The following is a 20,604-nucleotide window of genomic DNA, read 5'->3' as shown; positions in this document are numbered from 1 at the left end:
AGTCTGAGTTAACTTGGAAATGCTGTACAATCTGTGTGGCACGACTGTGATCTGGTGGTGATTGTGTAGATATGCCATGTAGGAAGGTGACAAAAATAAAAGGATGTGGCTTAAAAAAAATCAAACTTCTCATTAATGTCTTTATTTCCATCTCTTCTGAAACCCCTCGGAGCCTGACTGGAAGAGACGCTGACTGCAGAGGACATTCTCAGGATGGCTAAAAGGGGGTTTGTGTACGTGGTGCGGGACAGGCAGGAAATTTCCCTTACTGTTTTGAAAGATGGGGAAGTCTGAGAGAGGAAGCACGAGTGAGTGGATGGATGTGAGAGGATGGCTGGGGGGAAGAAACCAAATCCTCCTTCCATCCTCCTTGAGCACGCAGGAGCCTGCTTGTAGGGTCCACCGGTCTCACATGATGAAGCAGCCAGGAGGAACTGGAGCTCTTCTGAGGGTGTGCAGCGGGGATCAGGGTGACTAGGACATGTCCTCACCCAGAGCCAGTCACCGCCTCTTTGTGGTGGAAACTTTTTAAAAATGGCTAAGTAAAATACACTCAGCTTCTGGCAGGCCTTGTGGTGCATGTGTTGTTTTTCGCAGCATGTGTTAGCAGAGGATCTCTGGATTGGATTTTGTTTTGGACTAATTTTTTGCTGCATCACATGTGATGCTTTCTTGCATTCTGCTTGGTTTTATTTACCCTTCTGAATTTCTTGGTGCCTTTCTTTTTTTTGCCTTTTTACATTCCTAGCACTGAGAATTGAGGCCAGACTTCCAAAACTGCTCTTTCCTCAGTCATTTAGCACCCAGCTACAATAAAATATTTCCTCCCAAAATGCATTGTAACACACCTTCAGGACTGGGGACCTGTTGCTTCCTGTAACTTTATTAATTTTTTCTCTACCCTTTTGAAGTAATATAGTTTCTCCATTCTGGTTTCAAGGAACTTGTAATACAGCAGGTGAATGCTGAGTGGTGTAGGCTGAGCAGAGAAACAAGCCAGGGGGCTGGGTTTCCCTGGGGAGCTAGAAATGGTTTCTGTTTGGTGTAGAAGTGTGTAGGAAGCTGTCTATAGAGACTAAAATAAAAGTACATTTATAGCCTTGCTTCCTTTTGAATATAAAACTGAGGTTTTAATCAGCCTTCACATCATAATATTTGTCACATCTTTTTGTCTGGCTGATGAATTTCTCCATCATGTCGCTTCAAGTCCTCAGCGAATCCTGTAATTCTGCTGCTCCTTCACTTCTTCAAATTGCTTTGCCCAGCTCTGAGGAGTTAAGGCTCAACCTGTGCACAGCCTTGTTCTGGTGGTGGCTGGAGCAGGTGTTTGAGGCCCACTGCCCTGCGTCCGTGGCCTCAGCCCTCCACCAAGCGATGCACATGTGGGCAGGGAAGCTGCAAGGGCCACGGCGAGCTCACGTGTTGGAGGACACCAGCATTTCCTAATTTACAGCCCATGGAGGTGCCAGTATCCACAGAGGTTCCTCTCCAAGCCGCTGGTTGATGTTGGTGTGATCGGGTTTGTTCTCCCTCTTTAGAGCTGATATTAACACAGTGTGTTTTGCTGCAATTAGTCTTGGCTCGTGGGAATTTGGCTTAATTGCTTCTCTGAAGTTCGATTTCATAATCTTCCAAGATGCTTCTTGCTTTTTTCCACCTCCCCGACACACCTGCTGGGGCACGTGCTGATGCAGAAGTCGGCCATACAGTACCCTTTGTACAGCACATGCTGTATTTTAATACGTGCCCAAGTTTGACATTTGTTTTTGAAACATGATAAATTCAGCGCCTTAACCAGACCCAACACGGTGTGGTTTCACTGAGGCTAAACCTAACTTTGATGTAGGCTAATTATTTAGTGGAAAGGGATTTTTGGCTTGCACCTCTTTCGTCTAAGCTCTTGGCATGCTTTGCTGGGGTGGCAGTGAGAGGCCAAGCTGGCCGGGGTGAGTTTTCCTGCCTCCATGTCACTGTTTTGCTGTTGTGCACGAGCAGGGGCTGCAGTCCCGCAGCAGGACAAGCACGGAGCTGAGCTCCCAGGCGACAGCAACCATTTATTGAAGTTTCCCAAGGAAAACAACGTGTTTTTAGCTCGCGGGGATCACAGATGGCTCTGCCGCTCTGGTTGCAGGAGCGAGCCAGCCTGCGGAGAGCCTGCAGAGGTCTGGAATGCCACTCTGCTGTCCCACCCTTGTGCGAGAGAATGAAGCAGAGTGGAGACGTGGTGCCAGCCATTGCAAGCTGGTTCATGAATAAACAAAGCTCCTCTGCCAGCTATGGGCCGTGCTACCCACTGCGGGTGTTCCTCTGCGCGCTCGGCAGAGCTCTGAGCTCTCTTTGTCAGGCACGGCTACTGAAAAACCCGACAAGGGAAGCTGTACGAAGACATTTTCCTCCCCTTCTCCTGAAAAACAGATGTTTGAACTCCTTTAGTATGAAATGCAAGTTGTGCCTGGAGTTGAAAAGACAGTAAAGCTGTGAAGTTCACCACTTCCCTGCCTTTTGGGGATGCGCTGCCACACTTGTAGTGTTGCTATTAGCAGAGCTCTTGCACAGCTTTCATTTTTTTGTGCTTATGGAGAATGTTTTCAGCCCTGGTTGGCAGAGACCTCGTTCTGAATACCATTGTTACTATTTAAAATAATAATAATAAAAAAAGCAGTCTTTCACAGGCTTCAGTGTATTAAGGACTTGGCTAGACGTGGACTTGGCAGTGCTAGGGAATAAGCAATGCCCAAATGAGTGTATTTATACCTGTGTAACCGTACCAAGCTGTCTTATGCCCTTTAACTGTTTCCAAAGTGAGTAGACCAGACTTGGAGCAGAACACGGCTTTCTGGGTTTTCTGCCAAAAAGCTCTTGCTGGTGCTGAGTCTGCTGAGACGAAGGAAACAAATCTTCAAATTGCTAAGTAGTTAATGCTTGCAATTATTTAAAATAGCTGGCATCTAAAATAGACTTGTTTCTAGAGGTACAGCTGGTCGTGTCCACAGCTGAAGATGCTGGAAGTCTGAAGAAGTTTTGGAAGTGAGATTGAACGGGTGAAGTTGGAAGTAGGTTGCGTGTGGGGAGAGAAAGCTTTGCCAGAATGTGCAAATTTGCAAAATGTGAAGTTTTCTTCAATCTTGTGCTGTTCTTGTTGCAGCAGGGTCTGAAGGTAGGCTTGGCAGCCATTCATGGGCCATTCTTCTGCTGTTCCAGCACCAGGAATAATCCCTTATGTTTTTTTGAGTGTTAGTAAAATAGAGCTGGAGGGTGAGTGGAGGGAGGTGAGATCCAAAGGCAGATTGTCACCAGGGGTGACAGCAGCCGGGTGCCAGGTCTCTTGGAATCAACCGTTGGGTCTCAAAAATGTGAAAGCAGAGACTTAGCTGAGCATCCCACAGTGCAGGGTAGATGTACTGTGTGGAAACGGGGCTGAGAAAGTTTGTCTACAACGTTAATCGGATCAGAAGTCTTTATATGGAAGAGTGCACTGTTACAAACCTGGAGAGTTTATACAAGAGCAAGCATTGCTCATCATCCAGATCTTCAGTCTGACTGAGCCGTGGGCAAAGCAAATGTGATGAAATGTGATTTTTTTTTTTTTTTTTTTTTTTTTAAAAACGTAATCCTGAATGTGCTGGCGGTGTTTTAATGAGCAAGTATGTTTTCTGGTGCAGGTGGTAAGAAAGTTCCTAAGGGATGCTCGCTTTTCTTTGTGTGGATGTTTTTCATCCTTCTGCCTTACATTGCTTTCTTTTCCTTTGTTTTTTTTTTTTTTTTAAACCTGTCTGTTTTTAATGCATATAGAGTGCCCGTTTGTATGATCCACGTTTAGGATACTGTATCCTTCACTGATGTAAGGTTTCATGTTTTGAATTATGTAAACTATATATAGGAAATCACTGCTTTGTTCACCGCTAAAAGACAATCATTCTGAAGGCAGAATGCAGTTCTAGTTAAACAACTCACAATAATGTACCAAATTTCTAGGCATTGCTTATATTTGGAATATTTCTTGCTCCCTTCTGATTTTAGGGCTCGCATATCAAATAATGACACCATAAAATGTGTGTGCCTTTGAATGCTAAATAAATAAAAATGCCCACATGTGATGTAAATAATAACAGGTGAGACTAAATATTTTTATTTTATGACCACACGTACATACAGGAGTGTCGTGCCTTTCTGTCCCCTGTCCCGCTGGTGCTGTTTCAGTTGTTTTAATTCATTGACAAGAGCTTTATCTGGAGGTTGTCACTTACATAAGAGGCTCTCCTAGTCTTAACTCGGTGCAGCCTTGACTTCGATCTTCCTTTAAAACTATTCACACACCATTGTGGGGAAAATATGTTCAAGCTTGACTTGGGCTCTTATGTCCCATTTTCAGCAGCTTTTTTCTTCCTCACTTTCATTGAAACAAGAGCTCTTAAGCAGCTAGATAATTTCAGGAAATGGGACTCGAGTTTCTAGGTCACTTAGGTATTTCCTAGGTAAAATAATGCATTCTCTAAGGCTTGTCATGTCTTTCTTGTAATTATCTCTGCTCAGTGAGAAACAGTGAGTCTCTTAGGTTTTTCCTTCCTTTCTTAAACTTGAATTATTTCTGTCTCCTGTAGTAGATATCTTGCAATATGTTGTCCCTGCTGTGAAGAAGTATATAGCTGAAGATGTATCACTGCTAATGAAGAACCACAAGGCGACCCGAGAGCCATAGTGTCAGGATCCAGAAGCTGCCTGCGTGCATCTTGGAGAGTCTGCCTTTAGAGTGTCTGTTTACTCTGTGTGCTGTCGTGCTACAAATTTGAACCTGCTGGAAGCAATGCCAGAAGCATTTCCTACCTGGTGATCTCCGCTTGGAGCCTTTCTTTCTGCAGGCTGCAAGGATTCAGTTGGTTGTGGTATGAAGGAGGAAGGAAAAGCTTGTTGCCTGAGGCTGTGAGGAACATTTGTGCCACGTTGCTTTGGCTAGAGTTGGATGTGGATGTGCTCTCACCTTTGTTGCTCTGGGTTCACACTTAGATTGTTACCTCTGGGTCTGGCCAAAGGTGCAAGGTCTGCTCTGATAGCAAAGGTGACAGCAGTGGTGGGAATTAAGTGGAGGCTTGTCTGACCTCAGTGGAGAGCCTCAGGGACTTCCAGGTAATTCCTCCCATTTTGGAGGAGGTCCTGGAACAGCAAGTTCATGATCGTGCCTGGGGCCTCGCTGCTTGTTGCAGCGTGGAGGCCAGGTGCTGTGTTTGATGGGACCTGGTAGGTGCTCCCATCAAATGCTCTGCCTAGGTGCTGCCGATGAGTCCCGCTCTGTCTGCTGTCGGGGCCTTGCAGTTTGGATTCTCCCCGGTGTCTTAGGGTAAATGCCTTGGGGACATCCTGTACAGACCATCTTTCTTCCAGAAGCTGGGAGGGGAAGCACAGCTTTGGCATATGAGTGATTGGTAGATGGTCCTTCTCAATCTTCTTGCCTGGGGAGGTTGCTGACTTGCTGGTTTAGGTTGGATTTTGTCTTGTGTTCATCAAAGGCTTCGAAACCCTTTGGACAGATGCCTTTTCATATTAGAAATCTAGTCCTTGGCACCTCACTAGAGAAGCCTTGCTTGTGTTAAAGCATGTTTTGCCAAGCTATGGCTGCCTCAGCGACGTTTGGCAAGGATTAGTTGAAGTAGGTATTTGAAGAGCAGCAGCTACTTCTCTCTCAGAAATCTGATCATGAAAGGAGGAGCATGAGGATTGGGCTGTTAGTGTGATGGAATCTGACCTCTCAAAGGTACTGAACTCGGGAAGTGCTCACGAGGCATCTGCACACCGGTGTCCCTCAGCTCATGTCGGAGAGCATAAGGACCTCACAAAGATAGTTCTAGATTGCTCGAGCTTCTCGCAGTTGGTCTCACTTGGCTTTTTTCATCACGGTGTTCCGCAGAGATTTAAAAAAACCCAGTATCCTTCCCTTTGTGCAGCCCAGACCTGTGGCTCAGCTGGGCCCCAGCCATGCTGAGATGACAGAGTTTCTCTGACACCTTGCTCTGGAGTTGGAGGCCAGGCCAGATCTGATCTGGAGGCTGGCCAGTGTGAGGAGGCTCTTGGACAATGGAGCTTCTATAATGGTTTTTATCCTGCCAGAACCTAATGTGGAGGCAACGTTAACAAATTACACTTCTTGTTATGGTAACGGTAAACTCGTTGCCGTTTATAAAAGGGTTATAAACGGTGTAAGTTGTGCGGTTGGGAGGGCTGGTGGAAGCTGTGGTGGGAAAAGCCTCCTAGCTGTCTGGAGCTCTCAGCTGTGAGGGGGGTTTGCTGCTGTAACTGCAGGGGAAAAGCTTTCCTGGTCTTAGCAAAGTCTGTCATGGCTGGTGCACAGGGTTTGGGGCCCGTGTTGCTCCTTTTGCTGGAGTTTGGTTTACGTTTGACAGGATGCTGACAGTGCCTCCCTATCCCATTGCTCGCACACGGAGAGGAGGAGGGCGCAACTCTCGCTCATGGCTGTTGCTTCATGTGAGGTTTGACCCTCTTCCCAAAGCATGTAGAAATACTCTTTGCACTCAGGCTGTTAATTTGCTCCGGTGTGAGCTGAGGAAAGCTGCTTTTTCCGTCACTTTAGGGCCAAATGTCCTGCTTGGTAGGAAAGATCGTTCTTCTGATAGCAGCAAGTGCAGCTCATGGGGGTGGTGAAGCTCCAAGGCTGTTTTAAGGCACTAGCAAGTGAGAAGCGAGGGTGTTGTGCATCTTTGATGCTATCAAGGTGATAGTTCTGACTATTTGGGGATGCTCTTGTGGCTCGGAGATCCTCTACGAGCTTCTCAGCAGCACTGAGCACCCAGAAAGGTACAGTCAGGTGGTAAGTGGTTGGACTTTGCTTTCACCCTCTGCTGTAGGTTAACTTGTAACGACTTGTTAAATACTGTATGTCTGTTGGAGATTTACTTCAAGTGAGTTCCTTGCCAATATTCCAGTTTATACAGTTGGGTTTGCTTTATCAAGCTTATAAAGCATAAGGGTGTTGTGCCGCTAAAGCAGATTTTATAGCGTCGGCTTTTGGCCTTCTTTCCCAGTTGACAATCTTAAGCTCTCTTGTAGCTTTTTGGTTACAAAGCAAACATTCGCACTCCTTCTCTTACACCCCAAAATAACTTTAAAGTCAAAGCCTAGGACTGACAGCAGCCTGTGCGTTTTCACTAAGCTTGGTGGTGGCCTCTCCCTGTAAAATTTAAAATCTTTCGCAATGTGTGTAGTAGCTGGCAATAGTCAAACGGAGATCTGGGCACCCAAAGGTGCAGAACCAGCTCTGTTCCTAAGTCCCTACAGGCACCTAATGTAGTTTGAGAGTCAGCAATCATTCACCAGTGGAAATTAGGTGCCAAATTGACTTTACTAGGCAGGTTGGGTGCCTAGCCCTCTGCCTTGCAGAGCTAACCCTGCAACAAGGAAGCCTAGATGTTAAAGTGGCTTTTTTTTGTTGTTGTTAAGACAGAACTTGACCTGTTTGGCTTTTCCCCACTTCATGGTGGGTTATGGTGCTCCAAGCCATCTCTGCGATGTGGTATGTTAATCCAGGCAAGCATGGGGAACGCTGATGCCGAACCCCAGGCAAGTGCTACGGCAGGACTGGGTTCCCTTCCATGCGTTTTCGGGGTGCAGCTGCCTCTGTGACCCTGCCGATCCCAGCCTTTTCAGAGCACTGTGTGCTGAATATTCATTTCGATTGTCAGGAAGCTCGAGGCATAGAGCTGTTAATGACTGCACTTAGAAAAATAATAAAGAGCCTTTCCTGGAACAGTCTCAAAGCAACATGTTTCCTTCCTTGCATTTTAGTGGGAAATCTCTTACTATTTTTGAGAGCTTGGGGCAGTGCCTTATGCTTCCTTCTCTTTTGGCTAGCAGAGTAGAAATGGCTGTCTTAGTCTTTCTTTCCCTCGTACTTGCCAGAAAGCAGTTTGGGTTTTGATTGTAACCAACCTCTCTTCCAGTTCCAGCTCCCAGTGGCAATTACAGATTCTGTCTCAAGTCTGCGATCTTGTATACTCTCCTGTAGTAAGATGTATGCTACAGCACAGATTCTGTGCAGCCATCTATAATAATCTAGTTTATTGTGGTTTTATCTCTTCTTCCCAGTAGCAGTGTACTGCCTGTCCTTGGGGCTTGGTCTAGTGTCTTGAGCACTATTTGTGTTTGAATAGGCTTGTTTGTATTGCAGCTCTGGTTGTTAATGCTCTTGGCATGGCTCCCAGGTCTCAACAAAGTTACCCAAATTGATCTGGGATGGCCTTGCGACTCATTAGTCTCTGAGAATTAATCCCATGTAGCTCAGTCTCATAAAAAGTTAACTCCTAGCTCTGTTTTACCTTTTGCATTAAACTGGCATGCTAAAACTAGAGGCGCAGCAAGGAGCACAGTGACTGGATCGAGGAGAAAACACGCTTTGCCTGCCACAGGTGTAGTAGTACCCGGGCTGTACCTTGCAATAATCCCAGGTAACGAAACCTTCTGTGGGGAGACTTCTTTCTCTTTTTCGGGGGAATATGGGTATTATGATGATTTTTTGACCAACCTGGTCTAGTGGAAGGTGTTCCATGGCAGGGGGGTTGGAACCAGACAGTCTTTAAGGTCCCTTCCAACTCAAGCGTTCTATGGTCATAAGAGCGCCGTTTCTGATCCAGTTCTGCCTTTGCTTCTCCTGCTGTCAGCTAAATACTGTAATTTTTCTACAAAAGTCACAGCCCTCCCTGGGTCCTGCACCCTTCTTGAAAAGTCTTTGCCCTGTTTAATAGCCTGGGACAGTTGCTAACTGGTTTTCTGTATTCCCTGTGGGTTGAAAGACGTCTTACCTTTAGCTGCACCTTTGCTTGGACTTGTTCCTGCGTGCCTGAGGCTGGTGTCTGTGATGGGTTTTGCATCTGACTCTGAAGGGCGCTTTTTCATTTTGGAGAGTAAAACAGTTATTATCTCTGCGCCAGTACATGTCCTGCAGTGATACAGGATGGGGCAGCTGCACTGAACCATCTGGGTACCCTCTTTTTGCTTGCAGATGTCTCAGATGAACTCCCTCACCCTAGAGCCCTGGCTAAAACCCATTTTGGGGCACCGGGTGCCACAATCACCACAGTGTCAGCGCTGACACTGACACCAGGCACCCATGCAGTTATCCTGTGTGATTTGTCTGCTTTTCCTCACCACCTCTCCTTCCATCGTTGCCATAACTATTGGCAGACTATTAAAACTGATGCCAAAATTCCCCAAGTTGTCCCTTTTCACAGCACAACGCTTGAGCAATTCATTCTTTTGGAGGCTGCAAATCTGAGGGGTGAGGGAGCACGGTGGGAGACTGAAGCCTTTTACTGGAATCTGAAAAATAACTATAGATAAACTCATGCACAGGCAGAATATAGAGCGAGGGAGGCTTGATCTTACCTGCAGGTGTCTGCTGTCTCTTGGACACTAACAGCCCTTTTGTTTCTGTGCTGCACCTTTCACTGACAATCTTAACTTACAGTCGGTTCCCTAGGTACGTCCTTTCTCTTGATGCCCCTATCTCTAGCAATTTTCTTTCTTCTAACTCATTTTGCAGCTCATTCTTCAATCAGGTTCTTCCTAGGCGAGTAAATCTTAGCAGAGAGAGACTTCTGTCAGCAGAGCGTGCAGTTTGCTTTTGTTTTCTGTTCTACTTTAAGTCTATTTTTAGGAGGTTGTTGTGCAGCTCTTTTGGTTTTGTTTCATAGTTGGTGCAACCTCTAGCTTTAATTTTGTGGTCATATTAATGTAAAGTTTATCCTTATGATTTATGGGAATAAACCTTAAATGTGCTGGTACTGGTATACTGGTAAGTGCATTCGTGCTGGAGAGGGGAGCCATGCTGGCAGACTCAAAGTGGAACAGTTTTTATGTACACCCAAGTGTTCATTGGGATTTAAAGTATTTCAGTTTGTCTGCAAGGCACAGATGCAAGAGTGTTGGCCACAAGCATGCCTGCAATAACAATGGTCACATGCAAGTATGACAATAGAGCTTTATTTTTAGAGGATTTTTCATACCACCTCTCTCCCCCAATGTTCAGCAGTTAATGACCTGGCAGTTTCTTCCATCTTACCACTGAGGTTTAAGGAAAAGGTTGTGTGGTTTTTTTTTTTGTTCAGGGATTTGAGGTGATGGGGGGGGAGTGCTTTCCAGTTGGGAGCTGTGAGGGTCCCAGTGTTGGACACAGGAGATGCTGGGCCACCATCGGAAGCAGCTGGACATAGGAGGGTCCTCAGAGGGGATGTAGAGTTACTTGCTCATGACTTTCGCAAACCAGAAGAGGCGTGACTCAGACTTACAAATCTTGGCTTGAGACTGATTCCAGACCTCAGCTGCTTGTCAGTAGTTCAGCTGGAACAGGTCTGTAAAAGCTACGAACACAAAAACCCACGCTGCTCATATCTGGATCCTGACACGCATTAGGGCAGCTGAGTGTCCTTACCGCCAGGGCACGGGGTATTTGTGGGAACGTGCACTTGTGAACATGTGGCTGTGGGTAATGCTACTAAAGACAATTAAGAATCTGACTGTGGCCCTTTCTGTGGCATCAGCCTGGTGCTGCCAGCCAAAACCATGACTTGACCTGTGGCTACAGACATACCTCAAACTCTTCCTCTGTAAAGCTACAATAGTGCGTTGGAAAGGATAGAGAGCATCGTGGATGAAAGGATCCATAAATGCCAAATGTGCTTTTGAAAATGTGTATCCTGCTTCTGGTGTCTCTTCCTAAACTGTTTCCAAATTAAAGTTTGGAAAATGGGTTCCATGAGGTGCCAATGCACATCCTGAGGGAAATCCTTTTCAGGAAGGCTGGTCTTTCATTGCTGTTGTTGATGCATGTAATATGTCTTAATTCCTTTTAAGGGAGTTAAAATATTACCCCTAGGTGTCTGTCTAGACTAGGATAACGGGCTTCGTTTTTTCTTAATGGGTTCATTAACATGCTTTGGGACCACTTCAGTTTATGGACTGATATACCAGGGGGAAAGTAGCATATGGGCTGACTTTAATATCTGTAGGAAGAATTAAACTTTTAAATAAGTGGAAATTTTGATTATTGAGGTAAGCAAAACCAGCTTATCCCCAGACCAGTGTCCCAGTCAAGTTCTTCCTCGGAAATAAGAGGGTGTGGTGGGCAGCTCAGTTCATTTCGATGGGACAGGGTGGTTTCAGCTTTCATGAGATACTTGCAGCCTTTTCCCTTCCAGCTCCTGCAAATACCAACAGCCTGTTGAGATGGGTAAAATACATATTTTAAAGGTTGTAACATTGTCCTGTCTATGTATGAACCTGGGCATCACTGTTAACCCCTCTAGAACTTCACACCTAGGTTGTGGTTCACTGCCAACTTTAAAATGATACCTTTTGTTAAAGTACCTGCCAGCTAATGCCCTTATGCAGGGAGGGAGCAGGGAATCGGCATGACTGGTTTGTGTGTGTGTGTGGGTGCTGGCGGGGGGAAGAGGCATGACAGAAATTCAGCAGTAACAGTGGGAAAAGGCAGAACTTTCTGGCGCACAATTCTCCCTGGCCAACAGGAGATGGGGAGCCTGGGCGGGAGGAAACAGGCTGTTGACTAAACAAGTAGAAGGTCCCAGACTGGAACTCCCTCATGCTTCCCATTCCTGCAGCTCGTTTGCACTCTTGCTTCCTGGTGGACTTCTGTGAAGGGTCATAGGGAAGGACAATAAAGCAACTTCAAAAGCCTGTGGAGCTTTATGTCCCTAAAACGGTGGTGGAGGGGTGTGTGTGAATCTCCTCCAAACTGCGATATTCTTTGTCATCACGACATTGGCAAAGGCTTGTCCAGCTCTGACTGGGGCCTCGTGCAGCTCTTTTTGAGAAGACCCTCCTCTCTTCCTTCCATCATGTAGAAGGAGGCACAGTGGACACTGTGGCATGTAGCCTCCTCCTGTGCTGGCACTGATGCTGCAGGTAAAACTCTTCACCTCCATCTGTCTGCCTTCCCTTTGCAGGGGCTTGCCTAGATCAGGGATCCTCACGGCAGCCTTGGATTGCAGTTGATCCTGTCTATGCCAGGCATTGCAAACAGGTTAGTTAAAACATAGTTCTAAATATATTTAATCTGAGGTGATAGGTATATATTCTGAAGACCTTTTGTTAGGCTTAAACTTTGAGAGGAGAAAACAGTTCAGAAGTGGTAAGTAGCCTTGTCAGTGTAGCTGTATCACGGCCTGTAGGTCTCCTCATACCCATTGCAGGGGTGAATTGCCACCTTCTTCATTGCTGAGAGCAAGCTCTTGCACCCAGGTTTAGCCGGTGATAGATTTCTCATTTATGAGCCTCCATGGTTCTAAGGGAATTTTGTATGGTTTGAGTTCTGCAGGTGCTAATTTGATATTTTGATTTGTTTGAGGGTTTTCTTTTTTAATTCTCTTGACTCTTCACGAGGGAATTCTTCCAGCAAGTTTCAGGTGGGTCTGCTGACTGAATTATTTATTAAGCAATCTGCAGCATGCTTGGTGTATTGCACACAAAATTGATGTGTCTGCACCACCACGTTCACACTCTTGACTCAGATTTTCCAAAGCCTCAAAGTAGATTGCCTCCAATTCTTTCTTCATCAGACCAATAATGATCTCCAAAACAATGTCTTGTAGTTCTTCTGAACTTAATAGAAGCCCTCTGCTATCAGAAAGGCCTCAGGCTGCCCAAATGCTCTCTTGTTAATGGACATTTAAAACACGCTGCCTCATAGCACATGCAGCAAAATACTTAACTTTATTGCACATCAGCTGTGACTTGATTACTCTTTCTGTTAGAAATGCATGTGATCCCTCCCAGCTAAGGACCTGAATTAACAAGTGGCTTTGCGCGCAGGTTCCTTGTGGAATCAAAACTTTGAGTATCTTCATACCCTACAAATGCAATTCATGCAGCGGCTGAATAAGTGGAGCCTGCATGGGTGTGCATTTAATCTAGAGGGTTTGTTTTCTCTAGCCACAAAGCAATCGTAAGCGGGATGGCCAGGATCACAGCAGATGGCAGTGGTGGAGCTGGGAGTGGGGCTTGGGTGAACATCGCTCTCTGACTCTGTCTCACTTTGTTTGCAAAAAGAGCCTCTCATCTCACGGATGCTATCACGGCACGTACCTCCTGTGTCAGCTCAGTGTCAGCCCAGCATCCTGGCATGCACTGAACCACTCCGCAGAGTATTTCTCATTTATCTCAATGCCAGAAGTAGGAAGAGGCGATGTTCCCAACAAATAAAGAACAAGATTAACTTCAGGAAAAAGTTGTCATTGCTGCCTCGGTGCTGACACCCTTGGATAAGCATTGCTGGAGAAATGGTGAAGTGTGGCAGTTGTCCTGGCCACACTTGTCCAGCTTTGCAAACATCCTCTTGCAATGCTGCAGTTGCTTTGGTGAGGAGTTAAAAGGTGCGGTTGGAGCTGGGAATGAGATCCATTACAGAGCAGATGCACTCTTGGAAGCAAAGCTCGTGTTTATTCTGTTTTTCTGCATGCTGTGCTTGCTCCAGAGGAGTTGCTTCTGTTGAGAGCGCTGCTCTATACAAGCTAGTCATCAGAAAATTTGTATCTTAAATACCCTGTGCAGACTCCAAGGGGTGCCTGATTATCAGCACAACACACACTTGAGACTGCTGCTTTGAAGTGTGGCTTTGGGTTTACTTCTTTTTACAGACAGCCTATAGGTTATTTGCATGAGTTAATAAGGCAAGGGAGGAAGAAAAACACATACAGACTTGGGGAGCACAGTCTGTTTTGGTTGAAAATGGTCTCTTCAGTTTTCTGTGAGACGGCAGCTGCTTGTCAGGTCTGTGCTGACAGAACTTTGAAGCACGCTTCAGTAATCTGTCTGCATTTCTCTGCTTCCCCTTGCTGTTTCCAACATGCTAAAAATCATCAAAACAGTGAAATACTGTCCCGCGGCTGCAGGAAGAGGAATGAGAATGTGTTCCCAGTATCCAATCATCTGCTTATTCTGCCTGTTCTTAAGAATAGAATTTATTGAAGCAATTTATCCTGACTAAATGTGATATAAATCTGAGCACATGTATGTACATACCAGTCATATTCTGTAGTGAACGAGCAGCTAAATCTTTCTTTAAAGAATGAGTGAATCCTCCTGACACTTTGCAAGATCGAGTAAACTGAGGTTTTTGCCATGTGTTGGTTCCGATTTTTTTTTTAATAGAGCTGCTTGTTTTGCTATCAGAAGTAGCTGGCAGGCAGCCTGAAATGCCATTGGGTTTTTGCTTTGTTTTCCTGCTCTCCGTTTCAGTTAGTGTTATCAAAGCACTGGGAGTGACAGCTGATCCATTTCTTTAATTTCCTAAATAGCTTTTCTATACATCGGAAGCATAAATACGAGGTAGAGAGACCCCTGAAGTTCTTCATGTTGGCGAAGGCAGCAGGCTGCTTAAGTGACAGTGGTAAGGACAATCTCTGACCTCTGTTAATTAAAAAAGCATAGGGTTGGCTGCCCTGTGAAATACGGCAGTCTCCCTCCGTAATAATTATGCTGCGTGTTTAACAATAAGATTTGTTTGTTGATGGAATAAACACATCCCTAACCTCATCCCACGCAACCGAGTTTAAATGTAGGAGGGTGATTTAAACAGTCCTCAAACACCTCCAGCACCAGCCTGACTTTGACAGGAAGGGGCATAACAACTGTCCTCTAAAGTTTTGTGACTTTGCTGCCGTCTCAATGTCGTAGCTCCTAACTTGAAGCTGCTTCATCACTTGACAGTTGCTGAATGTGGCGCTGGACTGGCAGAGACTTCTGGGGTTTGTGATTAGTTTGAGAACAAACTGTAAAAACTGACGCCCCAGGCTCCCTTTGTAGACCAGTTCACCAGCATACCTGGCTGCAAGGACTCTTGAGAGGAGCTTTCAGGCTCTCACGTGGCCTCGTGCTCAGCTTGCTGGAGGTACGTATGGTCACGCCTGGTGCTGTTTACACTCTAAGTGCCGTTCAAACACAAACCTGTGAGCCCACCAAGCGCAGAGTTGTGGCCCTGGCTTTTGTAGGCAGGTAACCCGTTTGTCAAAGCCTGCACAAATCGTTGACTGAATAGGAGTTAAGAAATCTGGAACTAATGACACTTGCTTCTACCTTCAGCTTGATAGACAATACTGGCTGCAGCTTCTGGGAGCCTGGGCCGTGCCAGGAGCCGTGGGACAGATCCTTGTCTCTTATGGGCAAGGAAGACGGGTGCACAGTGAGACGAGTGACGATGTGACTGTCAGGAAGGGGGAAAACTAACGCCCAGGCTGCTCAAGACAGCAATATTTGACTTTTATTTGGTCTGTATCCTGATACGATAGTCTTACCTGCCACCATACTGCACAGGTGATGGTAAAATAGCTCTAGCAGTCATCAAGTTGATGTGTCCTTTGTCTGATCTGACTTCTTTTGTTATTTTCTTACAGAGAGAGTTGTAGTGAGGCTGCCCTCTGCTAGGAGTGGTTGATGAAGGGCTGAGCACTCTTGACTCATTCAGAGCTGCAGCGTTTTGTGCAGCTACCTGGAAGGTTCAGTTGCAGTGTTTTTTGGACCCCAAGCACAGGTGACAAAGTGTTTAATCAGTTCTGTGCTTCTCTTCTTTGCGGTGTCAGAGAGTTGGTCCAAGCAGTGGTTTGGTATTACAGGAAGGTTTGACCTCTTCATCCCTCTTTGCTGGAGGCTGCTTTTGCATGTTAAAGCTTCCTGAGGAAGCCTGGGTTTCTCTGTGCCTTCAGAACAGGTCATACGTAACAGCAGCTCCTGTGTCCACTGTTAGATGCAGCAGATGCATGGAAGTCAGCTACGTCAGGGCCTGAAGGAGATTACTCTTGGAGGAGGATCAGTTTGCTGTGGGTGGAGGTGAGATCCCAGTTTGTTTAGCAGGCAAGAGCAATGGTTCAGTATTTTGGTTTCTCCTGGTCTAGAGCTCTCGCAGAAGTTCAGAAGGATGGTACAAAGAGTCCTGTCTTTAACATGTCCTTGTCTTGCTGTCATCTGTGCCTGTGTCACCTCAAGGCTAGCCTTCGCCAGGATTTAATCTTCTGGTGAAGATACAGAGCTGCTGTTATCTCCTGCGAGTTCTGCAAGCCCCATGTCACTTCTGTGAGCTTTTCTGAGGGGGCTGCTGTCGTGGGTGGATGTTCCTGGCCATCTTTATTGCTTTTATTATTATGCTCGTCCTATGCTAGGGAGCGTTTTGGCTGCTCGCCTGTTCCATTTGTGAGAGGGCTATTTATCCTTTTGTGAGTTCGTGTTTGCATAGGCCATGCAGTTTTGCTTAAAAAATCCAAACATAGTCTAGTGTAGTGGAAGTCTCTCCCCTTTTTGTGGGAGAAGAACTGGCAGCTGCTTTCTCATAACTTTTGGTTGTTGCTGATGTGCGCTGCGGCTGAGCCAGTGCTTGAGGAGGGGAATTCCACCTCCTGTAGCCACCCATTTTAGCTGCACACTGCCCTAGCGTGTGGTAGTAGAAAAATAAACTTTTTTTCACGTTGAGCAATAATTGATTTCTGTGTCTTTTTCAATCAAAGCAAAAGGGGACTGTTTTCTGTAGCACATGCATTCACCCTCTGCTGCTAAGTTGCATTCTTGGAGCACTTTCTCATATAGCTCCTAAAAATAACAAGTCTCCCCACCCTCTTGCTGCTGCTCAGTGCGTGTGCATGTATTAATGGTTAGAAATGCAAAAAGCTAACTAAAAGAGCCTGTGTCTTCGTGAACGCGTTTTGGCCGCATTCGGGTTTCATTTCTGCTCTTGGCTGTACCAAGCTGACATGCGTCGCTGCAGCCAAGTGCCGAACTTGGAGTAAGAGATGCTGGAAGCAACATGAACAGCCAGAACATGTTCGCACAGTAAACCCCCTGAAGAGATAGCATTTGCTTTATTATAGCTTTTTAAAATCCTGCTATAAAAATATCAGTGGGTGGAGGGAACCATTATTTCTTGAATTTGAGGTGGTGGGGGTTACTTTATTTACTCTTATTTTTTATTAATAAGAATAGCTTCACTTGTAGCATAATAGGACTGAGTGTTTTGTTATCCTTGGCTATAATCTGTGATAAACTACCCCTGCCATCAGCCTTGTAGTTTACCCACTAGGGAGCCAGATTATTGCCTTGTAAAACGGAGCACCACTCCTATAATCCCTTAATTAATTAAATGACAAATTTTAGTTCTCTCCCATTGAAAATATAACTTGTACATAGAGAGGACTTGGATTTATTTGATCACTTCTTGGTTGCACTTTGTTTTTTTTCCTGTAGATTGTCACTGTCTTTGCCTATGTGTCTGTGCTTTCTACTGTAAATGCTGCGGGAGGGTGAAGCAGGCTCGGCCCTTCCTCGGCACCCGCTGTTGGGGGGGTCTTTTGTAGGTCTTTGCAGTGCCAGGTGGTCCTTTGTGAGAGATGAGCGTTGTGCCGATCTTGCAGGTGGTGACAGTGAGCTGGGAAAGTCCCATGGCCCTCCGGAGAACTGCTGGTGGGCCCTGGTGGGAGCCCAGGCGTGGAGAGCTCCTGCTTCTTCCCTACCCACTGGCCCGCACTGTCTCACTGTCACAGTTCCTAATGAGCCCTTCTGGTGTGACGCAGCACCTTCTCTTCATACGTGAAAAATTGACTGGGCCCTCCGAAGTCTTATTCAAACTTGGGTTGCATTAATTTCTCTTCCCTGATTGTGTCTAGGGCACAATGAGATCCTCCTTCTCTGCAAGCACAGCATTGATTAATTACAGCCCCGCAAAGGGCAGCTTCTGCTCTTGATATTTTTAATTTTTTTGGCTTATTTAACAATTTCCTCTTCTCTCCTCTCTCCTCAGCTTAGCTCAGCTGCATGAAATATGGGAGACGACAGGCCGTTTGTGTGCAATGCCCCCGGCTGTGGACAGGTACGTTTACAGTATACTTTATTGTGAATGTGTCGTTGTGAATCAAAGTGGCTGTTTTATCACTGAGGCAAAGAGTTTAAAGCCGGTGTTTTACGTGATCACTGGAGGTAATCAGATCAGAGGATTTGCAGTGTGTAAATCCAGGTTATGAGCAAGTGCAGGCACTCCAAAGTAATGAAATCTGCCTTGCTTTGCGGCGTATTGTTATTCTGCTGGTGTTTTCCGTGAGACCCATCCAGCCCAGAGAAAACATGCTGATCTCCTGTTAATGTTTTCTGATAACATTGCTCATCTTCTTTCAAGGCTGTTTAACCAAAGGACAGATATTCCTTCTCTGCTGGGATGAGTTAGCAGCTATAGCATATTCTGTAAAGCAGCTGAGAATGTGACAGTTGATGGTTGGTGTTATGCGAACCCCAAACTGCCGTAGTCTATTTTGGGCTTGCAAAAAAAAAAAAAAAGACGACCCATTGTGAATTTTTCCTCTGCGGACAGCATGCTAGAGTTGGCTATGGCCTTGCAAAACTTTTTGTCACTTTCCTAGGGCAAATGCTTATTGCTCTGAATGAGTCACATCCCCTTTTCAGTCATCCGACCTTCCTCGTGGGCTTGCCTGCCTGCGAAGGCACCTTCCCATTGCATTTTGCTTGGTTCTGCAATGAAGCTAACACTTCCCCAAAGCTGGGCTCAGGGTCACTCCGGCGCTCAGTGGTGTCTTGGCAGCTTGCACGCCGTGTTAATGGGAGGAACAGGGGGATTGTGCAGTTACTGCTGGGGCTGTTTTAATGGGAGCCATTAGAAATTGGGGCTTCTGTGGAAGTACAGCCCTGTGGAGAGTCCAGGGAGAATTCGGTTTGTCTGTTCTGAAGCATTTGAACCTCAAAATGCTAAGATGCCTTTTGTAGGGGAAGGAGGGGGAAGGAATTGTGGCTTTTAATTAGATATTAAGTGATGTGCACACAGTTTTCCTGGCTGCAACCGTTGGATGTCAGGTTGCCAAACTGTTATGGCTGTGACGCATTTGGGAGCTCTAACCGATCCCAGGGCACTCACCCTGTCCCCTGTTCCCCCCCAGTTCTTCAGTGTATTTAATACCTTAAATGTCTCTTGTGGGTCTCTCAATTGAAATTAAAGATAATTCTGCATCCCCAGGGCACGTCCTCTGAGACTGCATGTGAATTCTGTGACGCATTTATTTTTATAGCACAGAAATGGGTCAAAAATCTCATCTGGTAACTCTTGGAGATGGGGGCTCTTTAAAAATACACAATTAGGACTTCTCAGCTTTTTGATCCTTCTGGCACTAGTCTCATCTGAAGCATTCTCTATCCGCTTGCAGGTGATCTTCCTCTTCCCCCCCCCCTTTTTTTTTTTTTTGTTGGAAGCTGCTTTTTATCTTGAACTTCTTTGCCTGTGAAATTGTGCAAGTCATTTATAAAATGTATTAGCTGTATTTGAGCACTTAATGATGTGAGGACTTCAATCATACAACCTTAAAATCGGATTCAAACAAGCAATTAAGGCAAACAACAATGTATTTAAATTTAATCTCCCACAATCTCCCACAAATGACATATAAAGGTGGTTGCTTCCTCCTTTCGCTGTTCCAGACTGCTGCTTATGGGTAATTCTGACAATTCTTCATGTTAATATTGAAATGTTAGAATCCGGGTAATTCATACCGGTATGATTCATTGTGATCTAACCTGACCTCATGCACAGTTTCCTAGAACGTCCTTCAATACCTGTTCAAACCAGAGCATGTATTAAATAGTGATGATCCAAGCTTGATTTAAAATATTTCCAGTGATGGAAAATTCACCACAGCCCTTGGTTAAGTTTTTCTAATAGTTAATTGCTCTCACCGGTAAGGAAAAATTATGCCTTATTTCCAGTCTAAACCTGTTCAGCTGCAGCTTCCAGGCTATGGAGCTTGTTAATTTTTGTTTGTTAGACAGAAGATCCTTCCCATCAAATTTGTGATGTCTGTAGGTGTTTGCTGATCGACCGAGTCATCCCTTAAACAGTCATTCAGACTAACTAAATACACAGAGCTCTGAGCATCTTCCTGTAAGTCCTGGTGTCTTCCGTGCATTTTTTTTGTCCTCTAATATGTACATATCAGCTTCACGTTGAAGGTTTTTAAGAGCCCTTACAAATCCAGCTCATCGCTAACATGCAGCAGTACTGCCATAGAAGTGCAGTGGTACCCAAGAGCTGTACAGACAGTCATAGAAGGATCATCAGCTAAAATTAATGTTTGGTGAGCTGTGCTTTCTGGGGCAAGCAGAGTACAATTGCTGCGATGAGCTGGACAGGGTAGAGCAATTGGTAGCTTTGAATATTAAAAATAATTCCGAATTTGAAGTTGGGGGGCTGGTGGTGACCAGCAGCTGTCTGCAGGGCTCAGCCTCTGAAGCATATGCTGCATTGTTTCCCCCGCAGCTCGTGCTGCCTTTTGGCACTAAACCCTGACCCTTGACAAGCCGCTGTGGATCATCCCATCAGAAATGGCTTCTTCGTGTGAAACTATCTTGGTTCATTCCCTCATTCCTGAAGATCGAGACCCTTGTCTTCAAACATAGGGGGCAAGAACGGAGGCATCAGCTCAGTGTGTTCTGGTACAGAGACATCCTGACCTTTCCACAGGCGCTCAGTGCCTATGGATCCCATCAGAGTCTGTGTGATCCAGAGGTTTGAGCTTTCCGGGGGGGTAATTGTGTTTTTTTTCA

At 45.6% G+C, this 20,604-nt stretch overlaps 1 protein-coding gene and 1 long non-coding RNA gene across 14 annotated transcripts in view; one reads left to right on the top strand and one right to left on the bottom strand.

Annotated features, from left to right (window-relative positions):
- The window catches only part of LOC308054939 (cyclic AMP-dependent transcription factor ATF-7), a 70,288-nt gene that overhangs the window by 3,629 nt on the left and 46,055 nt on the right, over positions 1-20,604 (top strand). For 7 of the 13 annotated variants that reach the window (XR_013924312.1, XM_080368412.1, XM_080368415.1 and 4 more), the window contains exons 2-5: positions 11,970-12,046; positions 14,319-14,410; positions 15,414-15,846; positions 17,804-17,872. Coding sequence is in view for 9 of the 13 variants with exons in the window: in XM_080368412.1 (XP_080224538.1) it covers positions 17,825-17,872 (48 nt within the window). In the remaining 4 variants the exon portion in view is untranslated. The remainder of the gene's footprint in view (positions 1-11,969; positions 12,047-14,318; positions 14,411-15,413; positions 15,847-17,803; positions 17,873-20,604) is intronic. The other 6 variants (XM_080368419.1, XM_080368423.1, XM_080368420.1 and 3 more) reach the window with 3 other exon arrangements.
- On the bottom strand, positions 3,736-11,962 carry LOC308054946. The gene is made up of 2 exons (XR_013924316.1): positions 9,391-11,962; positions 3,736-9,324 (listed from the first exon to the last, which is right to left on the bottom strand). It is a non-coding gene; the product is annotated as an uncharacterized lncRNA (long non-coding RNA).

Source organism: Falco punctatus (assembly GCF_963210335.1).
Source record: "Falco punctatus genome assembly, chromosome: 18".
NCBI classification, from domain to species: Eukaryota; Metazoa; Chordata; class Aves; order Falconiformes; family Falconidae; genus Falco; species Falco punctatus.
The sequence above is the reverse complement of the archived record's forward strand: the minus strand, read 5'-3'. Positions and strand labels throughout refer to the sequence as shown.